This window comes from Hyperolius riggenbachi, chromosome 1 (assembly GCF_040937935.1).
Source record: "Hyperolius riggenbachi isolate aHypRig1 chromosome 1, aHypRig1.pri, whole genome shotgun sequence".
Classification (NCBI taxonomy): domain Eukaryota; kingdom Metazoa; phylum Chordata; class Amphibia; order Anura; family Hyperoliidae; genus Hyperolius; species Hyperolius riggenbachi.
The window spans coordinates 91,441,596-91,464,065 of NC_090646.1; the positions used below are offsets into that span (position 1 = coordinate 91,441,596).

A 22,470-nucleotide genomic window follows, 5' to 3' on the forward strand; every position below is an offset into this window, starting at 1 on the left:
TTTTTAATAAAAAAAAAACTATTTCATGCAGCCAACTGAAAGTTGGCTGCATGAAAGCCCACTAGAGGGCGCTCCGGAGGCGTTCTTCTGATCGACTCCGGCGGCCAGAAGTAACACGGAAGGCCGCAATGAGCGGCCTTCCGTGTTTCGCTTACCTCGTCGCCATGGCGACGAGCGGAGTGACGTCATGGACGTCAGCCGACGTCCTGACGTCAGCCGCCTCTGATCCAGCCCTTAGCGTTGGCCGGAACTTTTTGTTCCGGCTACGCTGGGCTCAGGCGGCTGGGGGGACCCTCTTTCGCCGCTGCATGCGGCGGATCGCCGCGCTGCAGCGGCGATCAGGTAGCACACGCGGCTGGCAAAGTGCCGGCTGCGTGTGCTGCTTTTTATTTGAGCCAAATCGGTCCAGCAGGGCCTGAGCGGCAGGCTCCGGCGGTACTGGACGAGCTGAGCTCGTCCAGACCGCTCAGCAGGTTAAACACCCCAGAGGCGCTGTTTGACCCATCTCTCCTAACCCGCGGGTGTTGTGGAGGTTTTCAGTCCTATTCTGTCATGCATGTCTTCAAGCTTGAAGAATATTTTAGGATGGTTGCTGTCCATATAGGATTGTTATCTTCTGAATTTGCTGCTTGTAGACTTGTATTTTGAATTGCAGCGCTATCTTATATGTTTTATATTGCCCAATTATGGTATTTGGGGGGCACATAATGTTTAACTGGGATACATGCTTGCTTACCTATGATCATCCAGTGTTTTGTTTGGGGCAGACAAGTGTCACTGATTTCTAGTTACACTCCTGCTAGGTACATACATTATTTGGCCAAGCTGTCAAGTCCACGGCTACTTTTTGCCACAATTTTCCTTCCATTTGTGCTCAGAGGTGCCCCAGATCTTTGTAGTGATGTAAGAATTGAAATACACATTCTTCACAGGCATACTAGAGGGAGGGCCTGACAAATGGTATGAGACAACAATTTTCTCCAGGAAAAATTGGTCTCAATTTTAAAGTACCACTGTTGTAGGGCTTTATATGGGTGGAACGTGAGGTTTTCAGAACATATATAAAAGGTTGGCTAATTTTTACTCAATATATTATTTAAGAAGTATTTAGATATAATTGGATTTACATTTTATTGTATCTTGTTGGCAATGTTTCCATGCCTCTAACTTGACATGTGAAATAGTTTTATAGGCATGGAACTTCTTGGACTGTTCATGTGCCATAGTCTACTTGTTGATAGGGCTTTATGCAAAACTTTAAGTTTATGTATTTTATGACAAAAAAACAAAAACAAACTACTCTACTAGCCTAAGGAACATCACCAGCATCCAGATGTATTACTGTAGTCCTTAGTTGTCTTTGTACCTCTTGTTATAACTAAACCCTCAAAATTTTTGACTGACCGACAAGTTCTTTGTTTGTGACCTACAGTACGGTTTCAGCTCAACTTTCCATTACAGTAGAAACAATCACTGACTCATTTCCATAAAGATTTTTTTCTCCATTTCCAACATTTACTGCAGATCTTCTGCATCCAAATAAATACTAAACTGAGCAAGATGAATCTCTTGCCAACCCCAGTTACCTGCGGCACGTCATAAAAGGAGAGAGTTTGGCAACGGCTGCAGTTCCAAGTGCTTCGATGGAAAACATCTTGTGTAACTTTTAAGAGAACACAGATCGTTCTGACCTTCTTGAGGCAATGCTCTCAGAACTTTCCATTCTGTGGATCTTGACCTTCTAGAGCTGAATGTTCCAATTTGTATATTATTATTTTTTTTTTTATTTCATTTTTCTTTTCATTACATGGAAACGTCAGACTCTATGTTAAACAGCAGGTCGTCATTCCCTCTTCGAACTTCAAGTAGTAACGGTGATTCGTGAATTACTGCATCTTGCAGATCACTAGATGTCTTCAGTGGCCGTCCATTGACTTTCACAATGATGTCTCCATCTTGGATTCCCCCTCTGTAGAAATATAATATATTTATATAATACAATATAATTAGAAGTAAGCCTTATAATTTCTCACCATTTTTAGCCCTAACGAGTCATTGCTTGAATTTTTTAAGACAAAAAGGCTATTAGGAGGCAGGGAAAAGTCAGAAAATAAGGTTTTACTGCAAGAAAGTTCAAAGCTTCATTACTTCTGTTTGTTTTACAGCTCAACAAGGCAGATTTTGCAGAAGGCTGTGACAGCTGCTGTTTAGAATCAAATCTTAAAAATGGAGCCATTAAACTGAAAATAAAAATATAACCCTCAGTACTTCTTTACAAATGTTCTACTTATCAACAGTACTATACATACAATTTATTATCCCATAACTTTATTTTCACTTTAAGTTTGCTTTAATTTTTTTGCAGATCATGACATTCTGTATTTACTTACATTTTACACTGAGTCCTGAATTTTTTGGGGGAAATTAGATTGTATTTGGGTGGTGTCTTATCAGATATCTATATTATTATGGAGTCACAAGTGGTCTTCTGATCAGTCAGTTATGTATGAAAAATAATCCCACCAAAATATCTGCTTGAATTTTTCCACAGAGGGTTGATTACCCTGGAGCACTCAGCTCAAGCAGTACCAAAAAGCCCTAGTGGGTCTCTCAATACTGACAGGAGTTTAAAAATTTAAAAATAATTTGATAAAATATATCTCCCTTTACAGAATTTTGATAAGGTGGATTTGGATAGTTTGGGAGTTCAGAAATATTAAGCTATAGAAAAATAACCTTATTCATACCTTTTATAAAATATGCTGTTCTTCTACTATCCGGATTACCTTTCTGGAAGTGTATTTTTTTATACACACCACTGTAACCCTGGCATGCCACCCACATCAATTGCATAACTACTAATCATCGGGCCCACCAGAAAAACGTTGATGCAGCCCCTTAATGTTCATAATTGTCCTCTTGCCTCCCCTTGGTGACCCTGACAGCCTGGGGGTCCATCTTACAAGGGTTATGAAACAAGTGTGGCCCTAAGAATCTTCACACCCATAACAAGTGTGGCCACAAAAACACCTGATGTGGAATATCAGAGGGAGGGAAGGTTAGTAGTTGGGGTCCGCCACACACCTCTAGGGGGAAAGTCTGCGACTGTCCTGGCATTGTATCTGGTAATATTGGGCATGAGAGGCCGGATAGCATCACTCAAGCATGCCTTGGGCAGTACAATCCCTGCACTCACTGGTTTCTCATAGAGCCTGTTACTGCCGGTGGCATCTGTGAGCCAAGCTGCCTCCATGGTCTTGGCAGAAGATCACAGGCCCAGATTCTGCTGCTTACAAACACAGCAGAGAATTATCCAGGACAAGTAACTAACAAATTCAACAGCTCACCCACTCAATCTATTCACAATCTATTCACAAAGCAAGTATTTCCAGTCCTCTCCTCACAACAAGCAACAGAATGATCAGCAGAGGACCCAGCACATTGATCTCTGCTAGAAGGGACACTTTACTTGCACAAGAAAATCAAAAGGTTAAACCAATTAAACTGCCGGGTTTTGTTTTGTTTTTTTCCAATTTCAAAATCCATGAATTGCGATGAAGAAATTTTTTTCCCATACAGGTTATCATGCTGTGGCTAATCTTTACAGAAAATAGGAAGTTCTGAGTTTAGTTTCACTTTTAGGCAGGGCCGGTTCTAGGTTTTACGCTGCCTGAAGCAAACTTTGGATGATACACCTATCAGATGTCACTGCTACTGATCAAGTGCAGTGATTGGCCCAATGACAATTCCATTGTCCCGCCCGGGAGACCATCAGATCCAAGTTAGCAAAAGGAGCAGTGGGCAGCTGTGATTGGACGGTCTGGTTCAGGCACCCATGCCTGATTAGTCGTAGCAGGAACCAACAGTGGAATGAGGGTGGGGATTTGAGGATTGCGTGAATGTGGTGGGGTAGTGTGTGTGCCAGGAAGGCGGGCAGGAGAGCGGAGCGGAAGCAGGTGCCAGGTGGCCCAAACTGTTTGCCCAAACACCGCCCCTAGATTTTTCCACCTGAATCACATGATTCAGGTGGCTTCATAGTAAGTCCCCCTCTGCTTTTAGCAAACTCTAATAAGGCAAACTGTCAAGTACTTCTCCCAGACTTTATATATAAATGTAATATGATGCTTACTTCTGAGCTGGAGAATTAGGCACAACTTCATGAACGTAAATTCCACTTGTAACATCTGGAAAATCTGGATTTTTCAGCTTTAGCTCTTCAACAAGTCTAAAACCAAAGGAGATAAACATTAGCATGTCATGTTTGAACTGTATATATAGTGTAGTAGGCATATATTCCATATTTATCTTAGATTAATATGTTGATAAGAAAGTAACAAGTTTTATTGTCCAACTTTATCTCTTGATTAACTACTTTAGGACTGTGCGGCTTTGGGCTCTAGTCAAGGATATCCAAGGTGACAAATTAAGTCTAACTTTGCTTACCTGGGGTTTCGTCCAGCTTCTAGAACTCATTTGTGTCCCTCGCTGCGGCTCTGGTCTTCTCCTGGGTACCCGCTGGCAGCCATTGGTTGTCAGCGTCTTCTGTGCATATTTGGGTGTACGCCCACCCCGCACGCAAAAGCATCACTGGGAGTGCACTGCCCCGGCCACAGAAGACGCCAACCCATTGGGATCCTTCAGAGGCTGCTGGCGGGACCCCCAGAGAGAACCAGAGCTGCGGCAAGGGACACAAATGACTTCTAAAGGCTGGAAGAAGCCCCAGGTAAGTGAAGCTAGATTTAATTTATCATCTTGGATATCCTTAACTAGAGGCTAGAGGGTATCCTTTTTTTTTTATTTGTACTCGGCCCCCTTACCCTGTGATCACTGTGAGCCAATCACAATGATCACATGGATCTCATCTTTCATTAGAGCAGCAGTTTGTGTAAATGAGTTCAGGAGCTGGTGTAGGCAAATCTTCACCATGTCAGACTTGAGCAACCACCAGTCTGGTGTAGCTTTACCTGTGCAGATGGTTAAACAGTGGATATCTATTTCAGTCGTGCTTCTCAACCTGTGGTAAGCAGATTTCCTTAGTCAGCTCGGAGTAGGACAAGAAACACCTGTTTACAGCAGTCCAGCAATTTATACCCCAAGCTCTCCCACTACTGGCCTGGAGAAGAAACACTTTGGATCTCTCATCAGCGTAGAACCACACCCCAATGTAGGTTTTCTCCTGTGTACTACAATTTTCAACTACATCCCAATACATACCGATGTTTAAAGGACATCAATTAACATGTCTTTTTTTTTTTTTTTACTGAGATGGGAATAGCTTGTCTAGGTGCTCCTAAATACTGCTGTATACCCCCCCCCCCCCCTGTTTATCTCTTCCTTTCATGTTATCAAATTCCTTTCAAAATTCACTGAGGCAGGATGTGGGACCAGGGCACCCAACCAGTGAATCATGAGGACAGGGGGGAATCCCTTTCCCTACATCTGTTAACCCTGTGTGTACTTTATATCTTTAGCAGATGACAGGTCTCACTAGCTTAGGGATGCTGAGCAGAGCTTTAAAATGAAAATCGGCACCTACTTGGGGCTTCCTCCAGCCCCCCATAGCCTACAAGGTCCCTCAGCGTCCTCCGGGTCCCCTGCTGGCAGGTGACCCCGTTATCCTGGCGACTTCGGGCAGTCGTGCACAACTACGCATGGACGACACTTCTGGGCACCCAGCTCGATCACGCGCGCATTTCTGTAAGCCTCCTGCGCATGTTCAAAAAACGGAACTGCTCATGCGCATGAGGCTTACATCAACGCGCGCACGATCAAGCCGGGTGCGCACGTGAGCCACACATGCAGTTGCACATTATTTCGGCCATCAGGGACGGCTGTCTGCAGAGAATACAGTAATGCAGGGCTAGCAGGAGGAAAAGTATTTGTGTGCAGCATAAGTAAACATTCTATAACTGTGTGCGAAACCTAATACCAAAGCAGGATTTTAATACTAAAGTTTTGGGGGTTTTCTACTGTCAAAGAAAAATACTCTGTATTCTTCCGAGATATGCAGAGACCAGCACTGGCTGTATTGTCACATTTCTCAGGAAGTACAGACTCCCCTTTGCTAATGAATCCTTCCAAGGCAGCTAAAACCTACACACAACGAAAAACCGCTTTTTCCTCTGATTTTTAACATGAAAAGTAGGAAAATGCTTACAGAGCTACTTGGACATAATTTTGTACATTGTAATTTTAGAACACTTGGTTACTGATAGTTGTCCTTTTATTGTTAACCATTCAAAAATTGGCCAAATGCTGGGCATACACGGTGCAATTCTGCGCCGGAATCGAGCCGCTGGCTCAATGCCGGCGCATCCCGCTCGTCCGCGCGGGCATCGATTCCTGCTCATCCCCGCAGGCAGATCCTTATCAACCGCTCATTTCTTCCATTGTCCGCGCGCGGGGATCGGACAGGTTGAATATTATCAATTGAGCCATCAGCGGCTCGATTGATAACTATCGCGCCGTGTATGCTCAGCATTAGTTGTTGCAGGGAGTATGTGGACAGATGTAAATAGTTCTTTGCACTCTATAAAGGGCTGGGTAGCATGATAATGCTGCTACCTAAGTAAAGGAGATAAGTAGCAAATTGTGCCTTTTAGTAACATAAATACATGACCCAAATAGCAAATGAGGCCCTATAAAAGTTAACAATACAATAACAAAAAGATCAGAACCAAAAATCTGCCTCTGTACTCTTTCCTAAACATTCACTCTTCTAGCGTGTAGACGGGCTTTTGCCAGAAATGTTTTTTTGTAAAGATTTCAAACACTGCGGCTCGAAGCTCTCCAAGTCAGGCAATAAAAACTCATTTTTGGCATGCGGACAATTTCCTCTTCTGCACTTACGTGGGAGTTATGGTCAGCATCTTTATCCCGATGAAACGCTTCTTCCCATCTGAAGAAACAAACAAAGACGGCATTTTTGGGAATATTAGCATCAGACCACATAAGAATAAATACAAGAAAGAGATTTTATTAAAAAAAAAAATTTAACTTTTTCCAGATCTGTTGTCTGCAGTGTAGACATCGTGTAAACAAACTGAGGGATAAATAAGAAATGTCACAGTGTGTACACTGCAAACTTCACACTGAAGGAAAGTATACAGAATCTTCACATGTTGTATAACGCTGTTCATAAATATTTGTGTTTGTGTAGGTTTTCTCTATATATTTAATGCTATTGAAAGACTTGTGTTTAGAATAAACTATAGATCTTCATGGATTACAGCATGAAAGCAGGAAGGGTTTTTTTTTTGTTACTTGTAAAGAGAACACGGGCGGCAAAACATGCAAAGAAGAGATACTCACCTAGGTCTAATACTGTGTCTGCCTCGCCACTACAGCCACTGTCCGGGACCCTCCTGAAGATTGCGTCTGCGGTCCCCATCAAACACAAATGCGTCCGAAGCACGGAGACGCTCAATGAATGGGCAACTCCGGTTTACTGCACTGGCATGGCCGTCCTTGTGCAAGTGCAGTAAGGACACGCATTTGCATAAAGAGGAGCGCAGTCGCAATTAGAAATCCGACAAGCTCTTGTCAGATTTTCTTCAGTGGTCCACTCAGTGGCGTAGCTAAGGAGCTATGGGCCCCCGGTGCAAGTTTTACATGGGGCCCCCCCAAGCACTCTATACATAACAATTGATATGGCGCACCAAAACCTGATTAGGACAACAACAGTGTCAGAGGTGCAAGTAGCGGATGGGAAACTGTGTGTTAATGATTACTACTATTCAAAGCATCAATAGAAGTGATTATTACCAACACAGGGCCAATAGAGAGCTAATATTGTGCTTGAGGGAGGGCCCCTCTGACCCAAGGGCCCGATGCAGTCGCTACCTCTGCAACCCCTATTGCTACGCCACTGGGTCCACTCAAGGCAACGGTGGGGGCCAAGGTGTGTGGGAAGCTTCTCCAGGATCCCTCTTAGGCAAGTATCTGTCTCTTTTTTTCTCTAAACCACCTAGGGTACACTTTTTAAAGTGTATCTGAGACGTAAAAAATAAAAAAAATGTATAAAATACCTGGGGCTTCCTCCAGCCCCTTCAGGCTGATCGCTGCCTCGCCGTCCTCCTCCGCTGCCTGGACCACCTGCAATTTGTCTCCGAAAATCCCTCATTCAGTGCCAGTCGGCATAGGTGCAGCACACACTCCCCCATCACGCACCCATCCCTGGGAGCATTCTGTGCCTCTGCAGTAGTACTATGCAGTCACAGAACGCTCTTAGCGACGGGAGCGCGATGGGGACATGCGCACGGCTAGGCTGCGCATACGCAGAATGCCTCAGATCGTAGGACTTTCCGGGCAAAATGACGGACAATCTAGGTGACGAAGGAGGACGGGGAGGGAGCGATCAGCCTGGAGGGGTCTGAAGAAAGCCCCAGGTATTTATATTCTTTTACTTCTCAGGTTTACTTTAGCTCCAGCTGCTTTTGTTGGCCCAAGTGAGTGAGCTACTCTGCAGCTCCATCGCTGAATACACATGTGAGGGATGCCAGGAGAGTCTGTTATTATTGGGAGTTATCGAGTTTACTTTTTCTTCATGATTTTTTTTCTTCACACTTCTTCCACTTCTATGTTGTGTTATTTATTTTACCTTCTAATGGATTATTTCCCAATAGTGCCTTTTCAGGCCGTGTTCCCACTTGAGCTGAGAATGGCCATTTTTTTGTCCGTTCTATGCTCATTGTAAAACTGACAGTGAACGGCTCCTATTTTATACATGAGAGCCGTTCACACTTGTCAGCCTGCAATGTATCTGTTTAATCAGTTGGGTTAAAGTGAACCTCCAGACTAAAAATCTACTCAGCAGCACTGAAAAGGCTTGGCATTTCTTTCACAGTTTCACAGCATCAGAACTGTTTTTCTTACCCAAGCCTCATTTTTAGCTGCACAGAAGAAAACTGCCCGGGGATTTTTCCCCTGATGCTGTGCAAAGCATGATGGGATTCCTGATGTTGTTGTTCTCCTTCTGCTGTTTTGGTGCAATTTTTTTTATTTATTTTGAATTTGAGATTTGAAGCCTAGCGTGTGCAGCTGGGAGGGGTGATCAGGACACAGGACAGTTGGAACTGTGTCTTATGATCCCTGTCGCCTCCATTCAACCAAAAAGATGACTGCCCCCATGAAAAAAAGATGGCTGCCCCCATGACAAAGATGGCAGCCCCCATGAAATCACAAATATTTGCCTGTTCTTTTAAAAAAGGGTGGGTAACGGAGATTATATTACCTATCTATTTTTATTAACACAACTATTGTAACTTAATGACAGTATGTTTGTTTAGGCTGAAGTTCACCTTTAAACGTACTGCACTTCTGTGCAGTCCACAATAATCCCGGACAGGGCCGGCCCTAGACTTTTTGCCGCCTGAGGCAAATTTTTTTTAAAAAATTGCCACCGCCGCCCCTCCCCCCCCCCCCTCGGGGGGGGGGGGGAGCGCTCTGGGGGGCCGCCGAGCTGGAGGGGTAGCTGGCAGGACGGGGGTATTGGGCCAGCGGCGGGGAGGGGGGTCGGACCCCCCCTCCCTCACCTGGGTCCCCCGTCCTCCGCTCCCCTCCAGCCTAAATAGACGCAGCCGTATATGTAAGAGGAACGGGCGGGGAGGACACTCACCTCTTCCCAGCATGCGCTCCACTGACATCACTTCCTGCAGCGTTGCAGGAAGTGATGTCAGTGGAGCGCACGCTGGAGCGAGGAGGAGGTGAGTGTCTCCCCGCCCGTGCCTCTTACATATACGGCTGCGTCTATTTAGGCTGGAGGGGAGCGGAGGACGGGGGACCCAGGCGAGGGAGGGGGGGGTCCGACCCCCCTCCCCGCCGCTGGCCCAATACCCCCGTCCTGCCAGCTACCCCTCCAGCTCGGCGGGCCGGCTCCCCGCACCCACGGACGGGCGGGTGCCGCCCCTGGAAATTTGCCGCCTGAGGCAAAAGTTTCACCCCGCCTCATGAGCGGGCCGGCCCTGATCCCGGAAGGGCCTGTGTTCCCCCATATAGCCAATGGGGCAATACGCGCATCTGACCTGGGCCACAGTCAACCATCGGAGAGGACATTACACTGTCCACTCTGGCTGGCCACACGTGATCTGTCACAAGTGGGAACCGAGCCTCAAGGTGCCCGGGGTATTCTCACAAGTTTGCCTCAGGCAGCAAAAAGTCTAGAACCGGACCTGCTGAGAATGTAAACATGAGAGCTGCCTGCCACATTTACATCCTCATACGGTTTGGTTAGAGGTTTCCTCAGAAGCAGAAGCCTTCCTCTTTACCTTTCAATTTTTTGTCCTGCGAGTCATTCATGAATTTTGAAATGCGATCAGCTGGAATGGCGAAAGAGATCCCCGCTGCTACCTTCAGCGTGTTAATGCCAATCACTTCTCCATCCTGCAAGAGGTAGAAAGGCACAATGACATCTATACGTACGTGAGCGCCAACAATCTATATCAGCATTCAGTCCACAAACACTGCCTTCAGAGCCTTGTATTAAAAGACTTCAAATAAAGTAAGCATGTGAGTTTCTTTAAAGAGGAAATGTAACCAAGGATTGTACAGTACTTAATTCAAATCAGTAGCTGATACCCCCTTTTCCATGAGAAAGTTTTACCTTTTCACAAATTGATCATCAGGGGTGTCTGTATGGTTGATATTGTAATGAAAGCCCTCCCACTGTGTGATGCCATGACCATGGTCCTGACAGTTCGCTGTCTGTGAACCTCGTTGCATTGTGAGAAATAATGGCGGTTTCCAACTGCCAAGCAAGCAGTAACTCCCTCTGTGCATAGAAATCTCAGTAGCGAACATTCTGTACAGATCACGTGGCAGAACTAAAGATGTCGCTGCCAGTGACACATACATTTAGAAGGTAAATCAGAGCGAGGGAAGATTTTACAATGGGCAAACATGAACTAAATAATCAATAAATGAATAATAATGAAGATAAGCAATTTTATTCATTGTTATTTTCACTACAGTTCCTCTTTAAAGAAAACCTGTACTGAAAATTAAAAGTCAAAATAACCATACACAAGTCATACTTACCTGCAGTGTAGTCTACTCCTCAATCTCTTTCTCCTCTCCTGTGTCCTGTTTGTCCACTGTGATCAATGGAATTCTCCGTCCTCCATTTTGAAAATGGCCATTACCCCATAACAGCTTCCTGGTCAGTACACAGTTAAACTGTAATATCGCCCACTTGAGCCATAGGGAAGCATGGACACATCAGTTCTCCTCTCAGCTGTAACTGACAGCAACTGATATATTTCAGTTCTGACAAAATGTTGTCAGAACTGGAAGTGATCATTGTCAGAAGAAAATGGTGAGCTTCTGAGAGGAGCTGATGGAAAGGTAACTACGTATTGCTCATTTGAAGTTACCTCATGTGTTTATTTTAAATAATTTTACTCAGTACAGGTTCTCTTTAAAGAGAACCCGGTTCTTCCTGGGTCACGGCTTGGCTTACGATTGGAGGAAGCTAGCAGAGGTGGGGAGCGGCGGGGGGGACCAGAGACCGCTGGTACAATACCGACGGAATCCCGAAGAATCGCCGCACACACCCGCCATCACCTCCTGGGATCCTCCTGACATAGACTCTGCCGTCTCTATGACGGCAGAGTCATGTGAGCCAGTCAGGAGCCGCTTTCATTGGCTCCTGACCGTGTCTATCAATGTAAGCCAATGGGAGCGGCGGATGCGCACTGCGGGCGGTGATTGAAATCTACGCCCTGCCAGCCAGGAGCCCACCAAAACAGGGCATAGATTTCAATCACCGTGGTCCTAAAGTAGTTAAATCTGTCACCTGAAACAACTGTTTGTATTGGCAGTTTTGTAATGGTATCTCTGCTGGCATAGTTACCAATATAGATACTCAGGGCCGGATTTTTACTTTCCAGTGCCCCAGGTCCGCTGCCACCAACTGTGCCCCCCTCCCCCCAATTCTGTCCAACTCTGACTAGTGATCACTGGTTTGAATGGGCACCCCTCTGTTTTGCTGCTTTTCTCCCTGTTCAACAAAAGAAGCCGTGCATGCTCTGTTCACTCCATGTCATTTTGCACTCCAGCCTGGATGAACAGCAGCCGATAGTGTTCTGAGCTTGCATACTTCAGAAATGATGCTCATGTATGAGCAGCACTTGGCAAGTACATATACCCATAACACTCCCGGTACATCCGTACAGGAGCGCCAAATTACAAGGAGTCCGAGTGAACAGAGCTGCTTCTTTGACCTCTGTGCCACTTGCTGCAGTCAGAGCCACAAACAGGGGGCAGTGCAGCGCAAAGGAGAGAAGCCCATCCAAACCATAGAACAAGTAATTAGAAGGATCCTAAACTACACACACAGGCATAGATGTAGTGTAATGCTAGGTACACATGATGCAATTTTCTGACAGATTTACTGTCAGATTGATTATTTCCATGATGTCTGATCTGATTTCTGATCAATTTGCCGTTCACTTCTATGAAAAATCATTCAGAAAATCGATCAGAAAGCATATTGGAGATGTTGGAAATGGTCAATCTGACAGTAAATCTGTCAGAAAATGTCATTGTGTGTACCTAGTATAAGCTCAGGTGTACTTTACACAGAGGCAATTTAGCACTTAGGGCAAGTTAAGACAGACCTTAAAATCCATCAGCAGAAAGTTTTGAAGTTTTTTAACAGAATGATACCATTTATTGGCTAACCAAAAGAAAAACAGTGAGCCTTTGGCTAATAAGCCGTCTTCAGATTTGTTCCTGTATACAAGATGTTATGGAACACAGCTATATATATATATACAGTCAGCAGGAGATGCATAGGTTGTTTTGTAAATATAAATAAATGTTATACAGTTGTCATTCTTTCAAAACATCCTGCTTTCACTGATGGCTAACACAGTACAATGTTTTGCTGCAACTAAAAAAAAGTCAGGAAAGAGTTAAACTGTAACACAAAGAATGTTGCTTGTCATTTCTTAAAGAGACACTGAAGCGAAAAAAAAAATATATAATATAATTAATTCGCTTCAGTGTCTCTTTAAAGAAAACCTGAATTGAAAATTAAAAGTCAAAATAAGCATACACAAGTCATACTTACCTTCCATGTAGTCTACTCCTCAATCTCTTTCTCCTCTCCCGCGTCCTGTTCATCCACTGTAATCAATGGAATTCTCCGTCCTCCATTTTGAAAATGGCCATTACCCCATAACAGCTTTCTGGTCAGCACACTGTTAAACTGTAACATCGCCCACTTGAGCCATATTTGTATGTCCCCTCCCATTTGTATGTCCCCTCTCATCATACAGAGAACAGAATCATCAGGTGACAGCAGATGCTAACTGTCATCACACACACTGCACAAGTGAGAGAGATGCAAGGATCTCTGGAATTCAGGCAGACCAGAGCAAAGCAGGAAAGCCGATTTACTTTTACATGTGACCTCTTATGTCTCCAAGTCCTGTGCCCTTCTGATTTTTACCGCCCTAGGCCATGGCCTTTGTGGCCTTCCCAGAATTCCAGTCCTGTAGATACTTACCAAATTTACCAAAGGTCCTCCAGAATTTCCATACTGTAAAACACCAAACACATAATCACTATACAGATGATTAGGCCGTGCACAGTACAAACTCATTCAGTTGTACACAGCACTCACAAGCAAAAATAATATATATTAACCAGAGTAAAGAAGGCAAAAAGCAGATCCAACTCTTGGAACTTGCACTATACTGAGATAAATATGGAGGCTGCCATTGGTGACAAACTTTGAGCGATTTGGTTTCTTGGCTGTCCTGCTGATCGGCTGCTCTTCAGCTGGATGTAACTGATGCAGAGAGAATAAGCATTGGGTGTTTGCCTTCTCTCCTGCTTCAAAAATTGCATCTTTATTCCAGGTTTATGTAAAAGCACTGAAGCCAAAAAGATCAGCGTGGCGGCCAGGACTTAAATGTGAGTATCATCATCATAAGTGTGTAAAGGAAGGGTGGCGGCTTCAGCACTTGAAAGGGAGAGGCTGGACATGGGAGAGGGAAGCTCTTCCTTTCCATATACAAAAACTTCTTCCCCCTTCCATGTGCTGCAGCTTTCCACTTTCATGTGCAGCCTCTCCCTTCTATGTGCAGCAGCCCCCTTCTTTGTGCTGCACCCCCCACCTCTTCCATGTGCAGCAGCATCTCTCTTCTAAGTGCTGCATTCCCCCTACTATATGCTGCACTCACCACTCTTCAAAGTGCAGCAGCCCCCCTTCTATGTGCTGCACCCACCCACCTCTTCCATATGCAGCAGCCCCCCTTCTATGTACTGCACCCACCCCTTCCATGTACAACTCTTTTCCATTTATGCACCCCCCCCTCCTATGTGCTGCTGCACCTGCCTCTCCTATGTGCAGCCCCTTTAAAGTGCTGTAGCCCTCCTCCCCTTTCAAAGTGCTGTAGTCCTCCCCCACCCCCCCCATCTTTCATGATGTGAAGTGGCCCATTTAAGCATAGTAGCCCCTTCACATTTCATGTAAAGCAGGTTTCTGTTGCCATGTGAATCAACCTTTTGTCGTCTATGTGTTGTCCCATTCTATATACAGCCCTTCCTCATTTCATGTGTAGCGTTTTTAAATAAATGGTAAGAGTGGCCTGTCCACAAAGCGGTGCAGTGCCCAGCAATGATTGGGGAGATGCACATACACTAATCCCTATTCATTTCAGTGGAGCCTGTTGTGGTTTGTGATGTGCAGAAGTCAGTGGTCCTCTGGACATCATTGCCGCAGATAGACTATGCACAATGCTATCACCAAGGCCAGATTTATACCTTTTCCACCCCCAGGTCAAGTATGTTAGGGCTTCCCTTCCATGTGTGCAGCAGTGCCCCTCCCATTCCATGTGTAGCCCCCTCTTCCACATGTAACATCTATGTATTGCAGCTCCTCTCTTTCATGTACAACTCCCTGGGACGTCGGCTTTTATATGTAGCAACCCATTTCATGTTCAAGTGCCGCCTTAGGCTGCAACTGCCCAATGCCCGGGCCTTTGAGGCCTTTCCAGAAATCCGGCCCTGGCTATGTTAAGCTGAAAGATTGCTTTTCCCAGTCCTTCAGCTGAAAAACGAGCCTCAGTAACTTGCTGAACAGTGAGCAATGGCAGCCCCCGAGCTTGCAAACGTTAACAAGTTTAAATGGCAGCTCTCATTTTTCCACGGTACTTTCATTCCCAGCAAAAAGTTGATTGCTCCAGACTTCTCTAATTAATGACTAATATGTGTGGATTCCTCATGTAAACCCATCCAGATTTTTTTTTGCTGGAGTCAGCAGATGCTCCACAGAGTCCCTCTCCCAGTAGACCTGCCATACTGTACTGAGCAATGTAGAGAACCTTCTTGTTAAAATGATTCATCTAAAGGAGATATGGTTTGCTATATACAAAAAAAAACAAGTTTTGTCTGCAAATGCCAAAACAAATGGCTTCCTTATGTGACTACATAAGAATAGAATACTCTATGGACAGCCATATTCATCATTGCTCCAAGGGTTGTGCTGATATATTCCTTCTTTATAGAGAGAGCTTATGTTGAACTGGGCACTACTTACCTTCCTAATACCTAACACTAAGGCCCCGTTCACACTTGCGGTTTTGTCAAAACCGCACCGGATGTCCGGACCGCACCGTAGCCGGACCGGACCTGATCCGTACGGTTCCTATCCGGATCCGGTCCGGATCCGGTCCGTTTGCATCCGGTTTCCGTGCGGTGTGAACACGGTTGCGGTCCGGATCCGGTTTCTTAAGGAGATAACATCCTGTAAATACCTGGGGTCTGGGAGGTCAGCAGAAGGGTCTGGGGTCATTGTTGGAGACAGGTGGACGTGTGGAGACCATCCGTGGATACAGAGACTGCAGTTGGGACCATGGATCCAGGCATTTTTTACTCGTAAACCTGGGAATTCTCTCCTTCCTGTTGTTCGCCTCCTCGTTATCAGACATCAGACATGTTGCTGCCAAAAAGAGCTCCAGCATGAAATCGCTGCTGCCCCACTCTTTGAACGCTGGGCCCATGTGGTCCCCATCCAAAATGCATAGGAAGTGGGGTAGAACGTCCGGTTTTTGTAGCCAGTGTGTTGTGCGCTCTCCGGCTCTCATTGCTTTGTATTGGCCGGATGGTGCAGTCCGGCTCCGCTCCGGATACGGCTGCCGGAGGAGCCGGACCAAAAAATAGCGCATGTTGGAACGGACGCCGGAGTCCGGATCCGGTCCGGATCCGGTCCGGCTCCGGTCCGGCAGAACGGACGCATGTGAACGGACGCATAGGCTTTCATTGCTATTGCCGTGCGTCCGTTCCGTCTGTTCTGCAAGCGGTCCGGCTCCGGCACGGCGATTCCGGGCGGCCACCGCTAATGTGAACCGGGCCTAACCTCTCCCAATGGGTAATTTCCCAACTAATGTCTAACACCAACTCCCAACCTAATGCCTAACACTAACCATCCTCCTTATCCCTAACACTAAACCCTCACCTAATGCCTAACACTAACCGTCCTCCTAATCCCTAACACTAACCGTCCTCCTAATCCCTAACACTAACTGTCCTCCTAATGCCTAAATGTGCCCATTAACGGTATAATTTGTTCACTAAATGCGATCTTTCGATGCAATTTGAATGATCAAAACTAATCTGAAGGTAACTATCGATTGTTCACATTTACTGAACGATTCTTTCTTCAAATGCGATCATAAAATCCAACTTTCACATCGATTTTATCCTATTAAGAAATCGACCAAAGAATTGTTTCTTATCAATTGCCTTTATAAACCACAAATTTTATATACAATTTGATCATTCAGATCACATTGAAAGATTGCATTTGGTGAAATAATTGTACCGTTAATGGGCACCTTAACACTTTCCTCTTCTCTTTGTGCCTAACATCAAGCCCTCTCCTAATGTCTTACATCAAGCCCTCTCCTAATGTCTTACACCAACCCCCATCCAAATGCCTAACACTAACCATCCTTCTAATGCCTAACAGTAACCGTCCTCCTAATCCCTAACATTAAAGATGGCCCACACTATGCAATTTGCCTGTACAATTTTTATACAATCTTACCAGCATCCATGTAGTATAACAGCAATAGATTCACTGTGACTTGTATATACTTTTCAGTTAGTCTCTTATACTACTTGAAAGTGGTAAACTTGGTGATTGATTGTACAGTCAGATTGTATGGTGTGTGGCCACCTTAACCCTCCTGACTTCCGATGTAGTTGTACAGATCAGCTACTCACAATGAAACAACAAGTTGTTTGGCTATTATTATTAATAGCCGATAGGCTAGTATTGCCTAAAAGCAGTATCAACGGTACCAGCAGACTGGCTCCTATTGCTACTAGCCGATTGACTACTGTTAGCCAATTGGCTAATAACGGGCTTCCAAAACACCACCTTGGCGCCGTATATCTGCAATTTAACATTGTGGTCTATAGCACACCTGTCTGGCACCCAATTCAGATGTTCTGCTGTTCATGTTCCAATGCTTTCTCATGCTGTGTGCAAAGTTTGTGTGTTACAATATAGAGGTCTTGAGTTCCAGGACTGTTTTACAAGTAAAAGACTTTGATTCATTAAACTGTTTTTGCAAATGACTAGTAAAATACATTTTTTCCCCTAGCAACTAAAAAAAACCTATTTAAAACATATTTTCCAGCAGGGGCGTAGCAATAGGGGTTGCAGAGGTTGCGACCGCATCGGGGCCCTTGGGCCAGAGGGGCCCCAAAGGGCCCTACCTCAACTACAATATTAGCTCTCTATTGGTTCTGTGCTCATAATAATAACTTCTATAGCTACTTTGAATAGTGGTAATAGGTAAAAAACACTTTCCCCAACCCCTTTTTGCACCTCTGACACTGTAGTTGCCCTTGGCAGGTTTTGGTGCGCCATATCAATTGCTATGTATAGAGTGCTTGGGGGGCCCCAAGTAAAACTTGCATCGGGGCCCACAACTCCTTAGCTACGCCACTGTTTTCCAGATTACCTTAACGTTTATATTACCGGTACTTTCCTTATATAGTTTATTGTAGTTTTTTTAAAGCGACTCCTAGCACCTCTCATGGGTATGCCTTTAAAGAGACTCCGACCAGTACTGCAAAGATGCATACCTTTCTGTAGCTTGTGCTCTCCTCTTTCATTTGATGCCTGAATCGCCATTCTACACCAAATAATTTCCGTTCAATTTCAACTTAAAAATCGCTGCTGCCATCTTGGCTATGTTATAACTTCCGGGTCACCCCTGTCTTCTCTGTTAGAGAAGTGCATCACTGAATGAAGCAGGAAGAGGAAGTGACACGCATGGCCATTGCAAGAGGCTCCTCCAGAGGGGTCATAACACGACTTTGTTGGAAGTCGTCTGGCTTAAACGCATGCCCATGAGAGGCGCTCGGAGTCCCTTTAAGTTCTTGGTGCTGAAAATGTGTTTTGTAGGTAAGATTAGAAAAGTTTATTGACTTAGCGCCATTCTTTCTTGGCAACTAATGATCTTATGCCATATGCAATTACATTTTTCTCCTGGGTTTTCTCCTAGGTTTTATTTTCACACAGTGGCCTCAATTCACGGAGCATTATCAAACGTTCATCAAACACTTTATCAAACGTTTGATAATTTACCTCATGGGTAAAATCTCATTTTAAATTCACTAAGGTGTTATATATTTATCGAATGTTTTACCGATAAAACGTTCAACAAATATATAACACCTTAGTGAATTCAAAATGAGATTTTACCCATGAGGTAAATTATCAAACGTTTGATAAAGTGTTTGATAAACGTTTGATAATGCTCCGTGAATTGAGGCCCTTGTCGTTAAAACGCCTTTTAAACCCCAAGCAAGCAAGAAAGTACTATAAAATAATTCTGATAGTACTTTTTTGTACTTTTTAAATTGCAAAAAGATTAAAAGGTATTATAAAGAGAATATAAAATAATGATCTCCTAGGTGAAAAAGTTATCTGCATATGGATCACAGCCTTTACTGTGTTATAAAAAAAATGATGCACAGGCAGACTCCACTGCAAGTAAAGAAACTTACGTTAATGATGGCATCAGTCTGCACAAAGTCCATGTCAGAGTCCCTCAGGCCCAGCTCCTTGCCGTCTCTTTGAGCTGTGCTGACTATTCCTGTGGTCACTGTGTTCTGTAAGGCAAACGGACTTCCGATAGCCACCACAAACTCTCCAGGTCTAAGATCTGCAGACTGACCCAATGTCAGAACTGGCAGCTTTTTCTAAAATGGAAGAAGAGTGGAATTATTCTTATACATGAGGACCAGGATACATTAGTGACTGTGTTCAAGCATGTTTACTAGTACTGTATCTGCTCACAGATAAGCTGGTAAACCAATATTCTTTAGCCTGAAATGTGCTTAAAGGGAACCAGAGGCCCCAGGAAAAAGATATCATACATACTTGGGGCTTCCTCCAGCCCCATACGCACGGATCGCTCCCACGCCGCCGTCCTTTGCTGCCTGGATCCGCCGGTACCGGGTCCCGTCATGGCCGCCAGTAGGCTAGTCGGCCGGCAGACGCGGCCAATTGTCCACATCACACAGCGCTCCCTCTATACAAGTACGCATGAGGCTGCCTACTGCGCAGCCTCATGCGTACGGGTATGGAGGGAGCCGCTGTGATGCGGACAATTGGCCGCGTCCCCCGGAAGTGACGGGACCCGGTACCGCCGATCCAGGAAGCGGAGGATGGAGGCGTGGGAGCGATGCAGGCTTATGGGGCTGGAAGAAGCCCCAGGTATGTATAAAAGCTTTTTCTTTTTTTTCCTGTACGTTCCTCTCTGGTTCCCTTTAAAATCAGGAGTTCTCCGATGTTGAGATCATACTGGAGAGCTGCTGAGAAGTTTTATGTGCCAGTCTAAGAATATTCCAGCTCTGTAACGATTGTGGAATCGTCTCCATGGTCAGCGCACCAGACGTGCGCTGACATGGCGGATTTCCTCCACAAGCGTATAAATTTGCAGGAACCCAGCAGTAGGTGCAATGCACCTGCAGAGGGAAATTCCTGACGGCAGGTGGAGCTGTGGAGTGCAGAGGAACAGCTCCTCTGCTTTACCACACACGCCAGACAGGAATTGTACGAAGGGAAGAACTGTAATCGCAAGAGAAGTGATTGAGAGTGAGCACAGAGACAGATTGTGTGTGTGTGCATAAAACTAGTCGCCAACCCACGACTGTGCACACACCACAGCAGATACAAAGCAGGAACGCGATCGCGAGAGGTGCGATCGCCAAGCGTGACACAAGGTTACAGCTAGGCGGAGCACGAGAGTAGCAAAGGCACAGCAAATAATACAATGAGGAAATATGGAAAATAACAAACGCTAGCTAACCGCGAACACCGCACTCATTCGCAACAGTGCACGCGGTTACGCGCGGTCTCCACATGATAAGCACAATAGAGACAAGCACGCCTAACTAACCATCGACAGACAAACATGAAACAGAGGACGCGAACGCTTGCTTAACGGTTACCTCACCGAGCCTCCAGCAAGCGTCCGTAGCAGACAAGACAGACACACGAAAACAGGGACAACCGAGAGATAGGATCCACAGCACTAGCGAGAAGCGAGTGCGATCCAGGTACAGAGTAGCAGAACAGAAGGATCCAGAGCACTAGCGAAAAGAGGCTAGCGCGATCCAGGGAGACAGAACAGAAGGATCCCCAGCGCTAGCGAAAAGTGGCTAGCGCGATCCCAGAAGACAGAACAGAAGGATCCCCAGCGCTAGCGAAAAGTGGCTAGCGCGATCCCAGGAGACAGAACAGAAGGATCCCCAGCGCTAGCGAAAAGTGGCTAGCGCGATCCCAGGAGACAGAACAGAAGAGATAGCTGGTAGCAACTGCTGCACCAGCTATACTCCAAGAACAGAGATCAGAACCATTTCCTGTCGACCACCGCTGGGACAGGACAACAGCAACAGAACAAACAAACAGATAAACAATCCTCACTGCACTAGGGAAATCTGCCTAGCACAGCTTCCAGGAATTACTCTAAGATAACTTCAACAAGAAGTAGCATGGCTGACACTCTCTAGGAGTGTGTACTACAAACCCTGAAGGAATGACCAGCAAAGGACTGTGGGTAATCCCAACCTTTATACTGCCAGTCATCACAGGAGGCAGGTAGGGGATTTGCATAACGAATGTATGCAAATTCCTCAGCAGCAAACTGCAATACAGACAAAAAGTCTCTCTTAAAGAGACCTGCAGAATGCAGACCTGAACAGTGGTCAAAAAGCTGCCTGTTTACACAGGCAGCTGAGCAGATTCTCACAGTACCCCCCCCCCCCCCTTCTAGGGTTGAATTCCAGACGACCCTCAAAAGTGATATCTTCAAACAACTCTAACAGAAGACTCATGAAGGTTGGGACAGCCCGACAAGGTCCAATTCCAGAGTCAGTCCACCCGAAACCGACCTCATCGGAAACAGAAGCCACCGAAACATGCCCATCAGCACTACAAGTCTCAGCGTAACACCCATCAGGACTGTGGATCCCAGAGAAGAAGCCATCGACACCCTCCAGACAATACCCACCACCTTCCAAGGAGCGTCCGAAAATACCAAATCTGCCACAAAACCTGTTCGAAGTGTCTCTTTCAAAACAAAAGCCGCTGTTGATCGTATTCAGGGTACCAAACAAAACTTCTCTCGGAATCTCCCAGAACGCCTTGAAGCTCTGCAGAGATTCCAAGAAGCCAGAAAGCTCACCAGGCTCACATGGAGAGCTACCAAGCACCCCCATGGAACCTATGACAATTCCAGATTCAGAATTAGCAGGACACCCATCAAGATCAGGACTTTCAGGGACCACTTCTGGGCATGCAAGCAGGCAGGCTAAATCAGAACATGTCTCCACCGAGGAAGCATCTGAGTACGCTGGTAACCGAGGCACACTTGGGCTTTCTGGGTCACAGAGCACACTGGGGTACACCAGCACAGGAGAAACCTCAGGACATGTTGGGGAACTGCCAACCTCAGAGTCCGGCACGACAAGACCAAAACCAGTACCGGGCAGAGAATCATCATGAGTGGAGGTCACAGGCACTGGACTTTCAAAAGAAGACTCGGATACAAATTCAGAAATTTCTGTGACAATAATATCATCATTGACTACATATGAGTGAAGCTCCATCAGAGCTGAAAAGGTAGCCAGCAAGGCAGCAATGCCTACGGAAGAGGGTAACACCTCAGAAGGACTTGGGGGGCAGGAGACATCTCCTACAAGTTCTGCACCCTTTGGGAGGAACTCGGAGACCTCCAGAACATCAAACAAGACCTCAGGAACATCATTTTTCAAGTTTTCTAGGAAGGATTCTGAACTATCCATGTTACAGGGCAAAACTGGAACTTTATCTTGTGGACAGGGCAGATGTCCCAAGGAAGGTTCCACCATAAACTGAGATTGAATTTCATAATCATGAGGGGAATGTACAGGCATATTCACTGGACCACACACTGACTCCCT

The 22,470-nt window shown here is 45.5% G+C and overlaps 1 protein-coding gene across 3 annotated transcripts in view; it reads right to left on the reverse strand.

Annotated features, from left to right (window-relative positions):
• Positions 1 to 1,493: 1,493 nt before the first annotated feature.
• The window catches only part of HTRA3 (HtrA serine peptidase 3), a 92,186-nt gene continuing 71,209 nt past the window's right edge, over positions 1,494 to 22,470 (reverse strand). For all 3 annotated transcript variants that reach the window (XM_068276753.1, XM_068276771.1, XM_068276762.1), the window contains exons 4-9: positions 19,030 to 19,224; positions 13,508 to 13,540; positions 10,266 to 10,380; positions 6,850 to 6,898; positions 4,130 to 4,225; positions 1,494 to 1,969 (exon numbers count right to left, since the gene is read on the reverse strand). In XM_068276753.1, the coding sequence (XP_068132854.1) occupies positions 1,804 to 1,969; positions 4,130 to 4,225; positions 6,850 to 6,898; positions 10,266 to 10,380; positions 13,508 to 13,540; positions 19,030 to 19,224 (654 nt within the window). In that variant the 3' untranslated portion in view covers positions 1,494 to 1,803. The remainder of the gene's footprint in view (positions 1,970 to 4,129; positions 4,226 to 6,849; positions 6,899 to 10,265; positions 10,381 to 13,507; positions 13,541 to 19,029; positions 19,225 to 22,470) is intronic.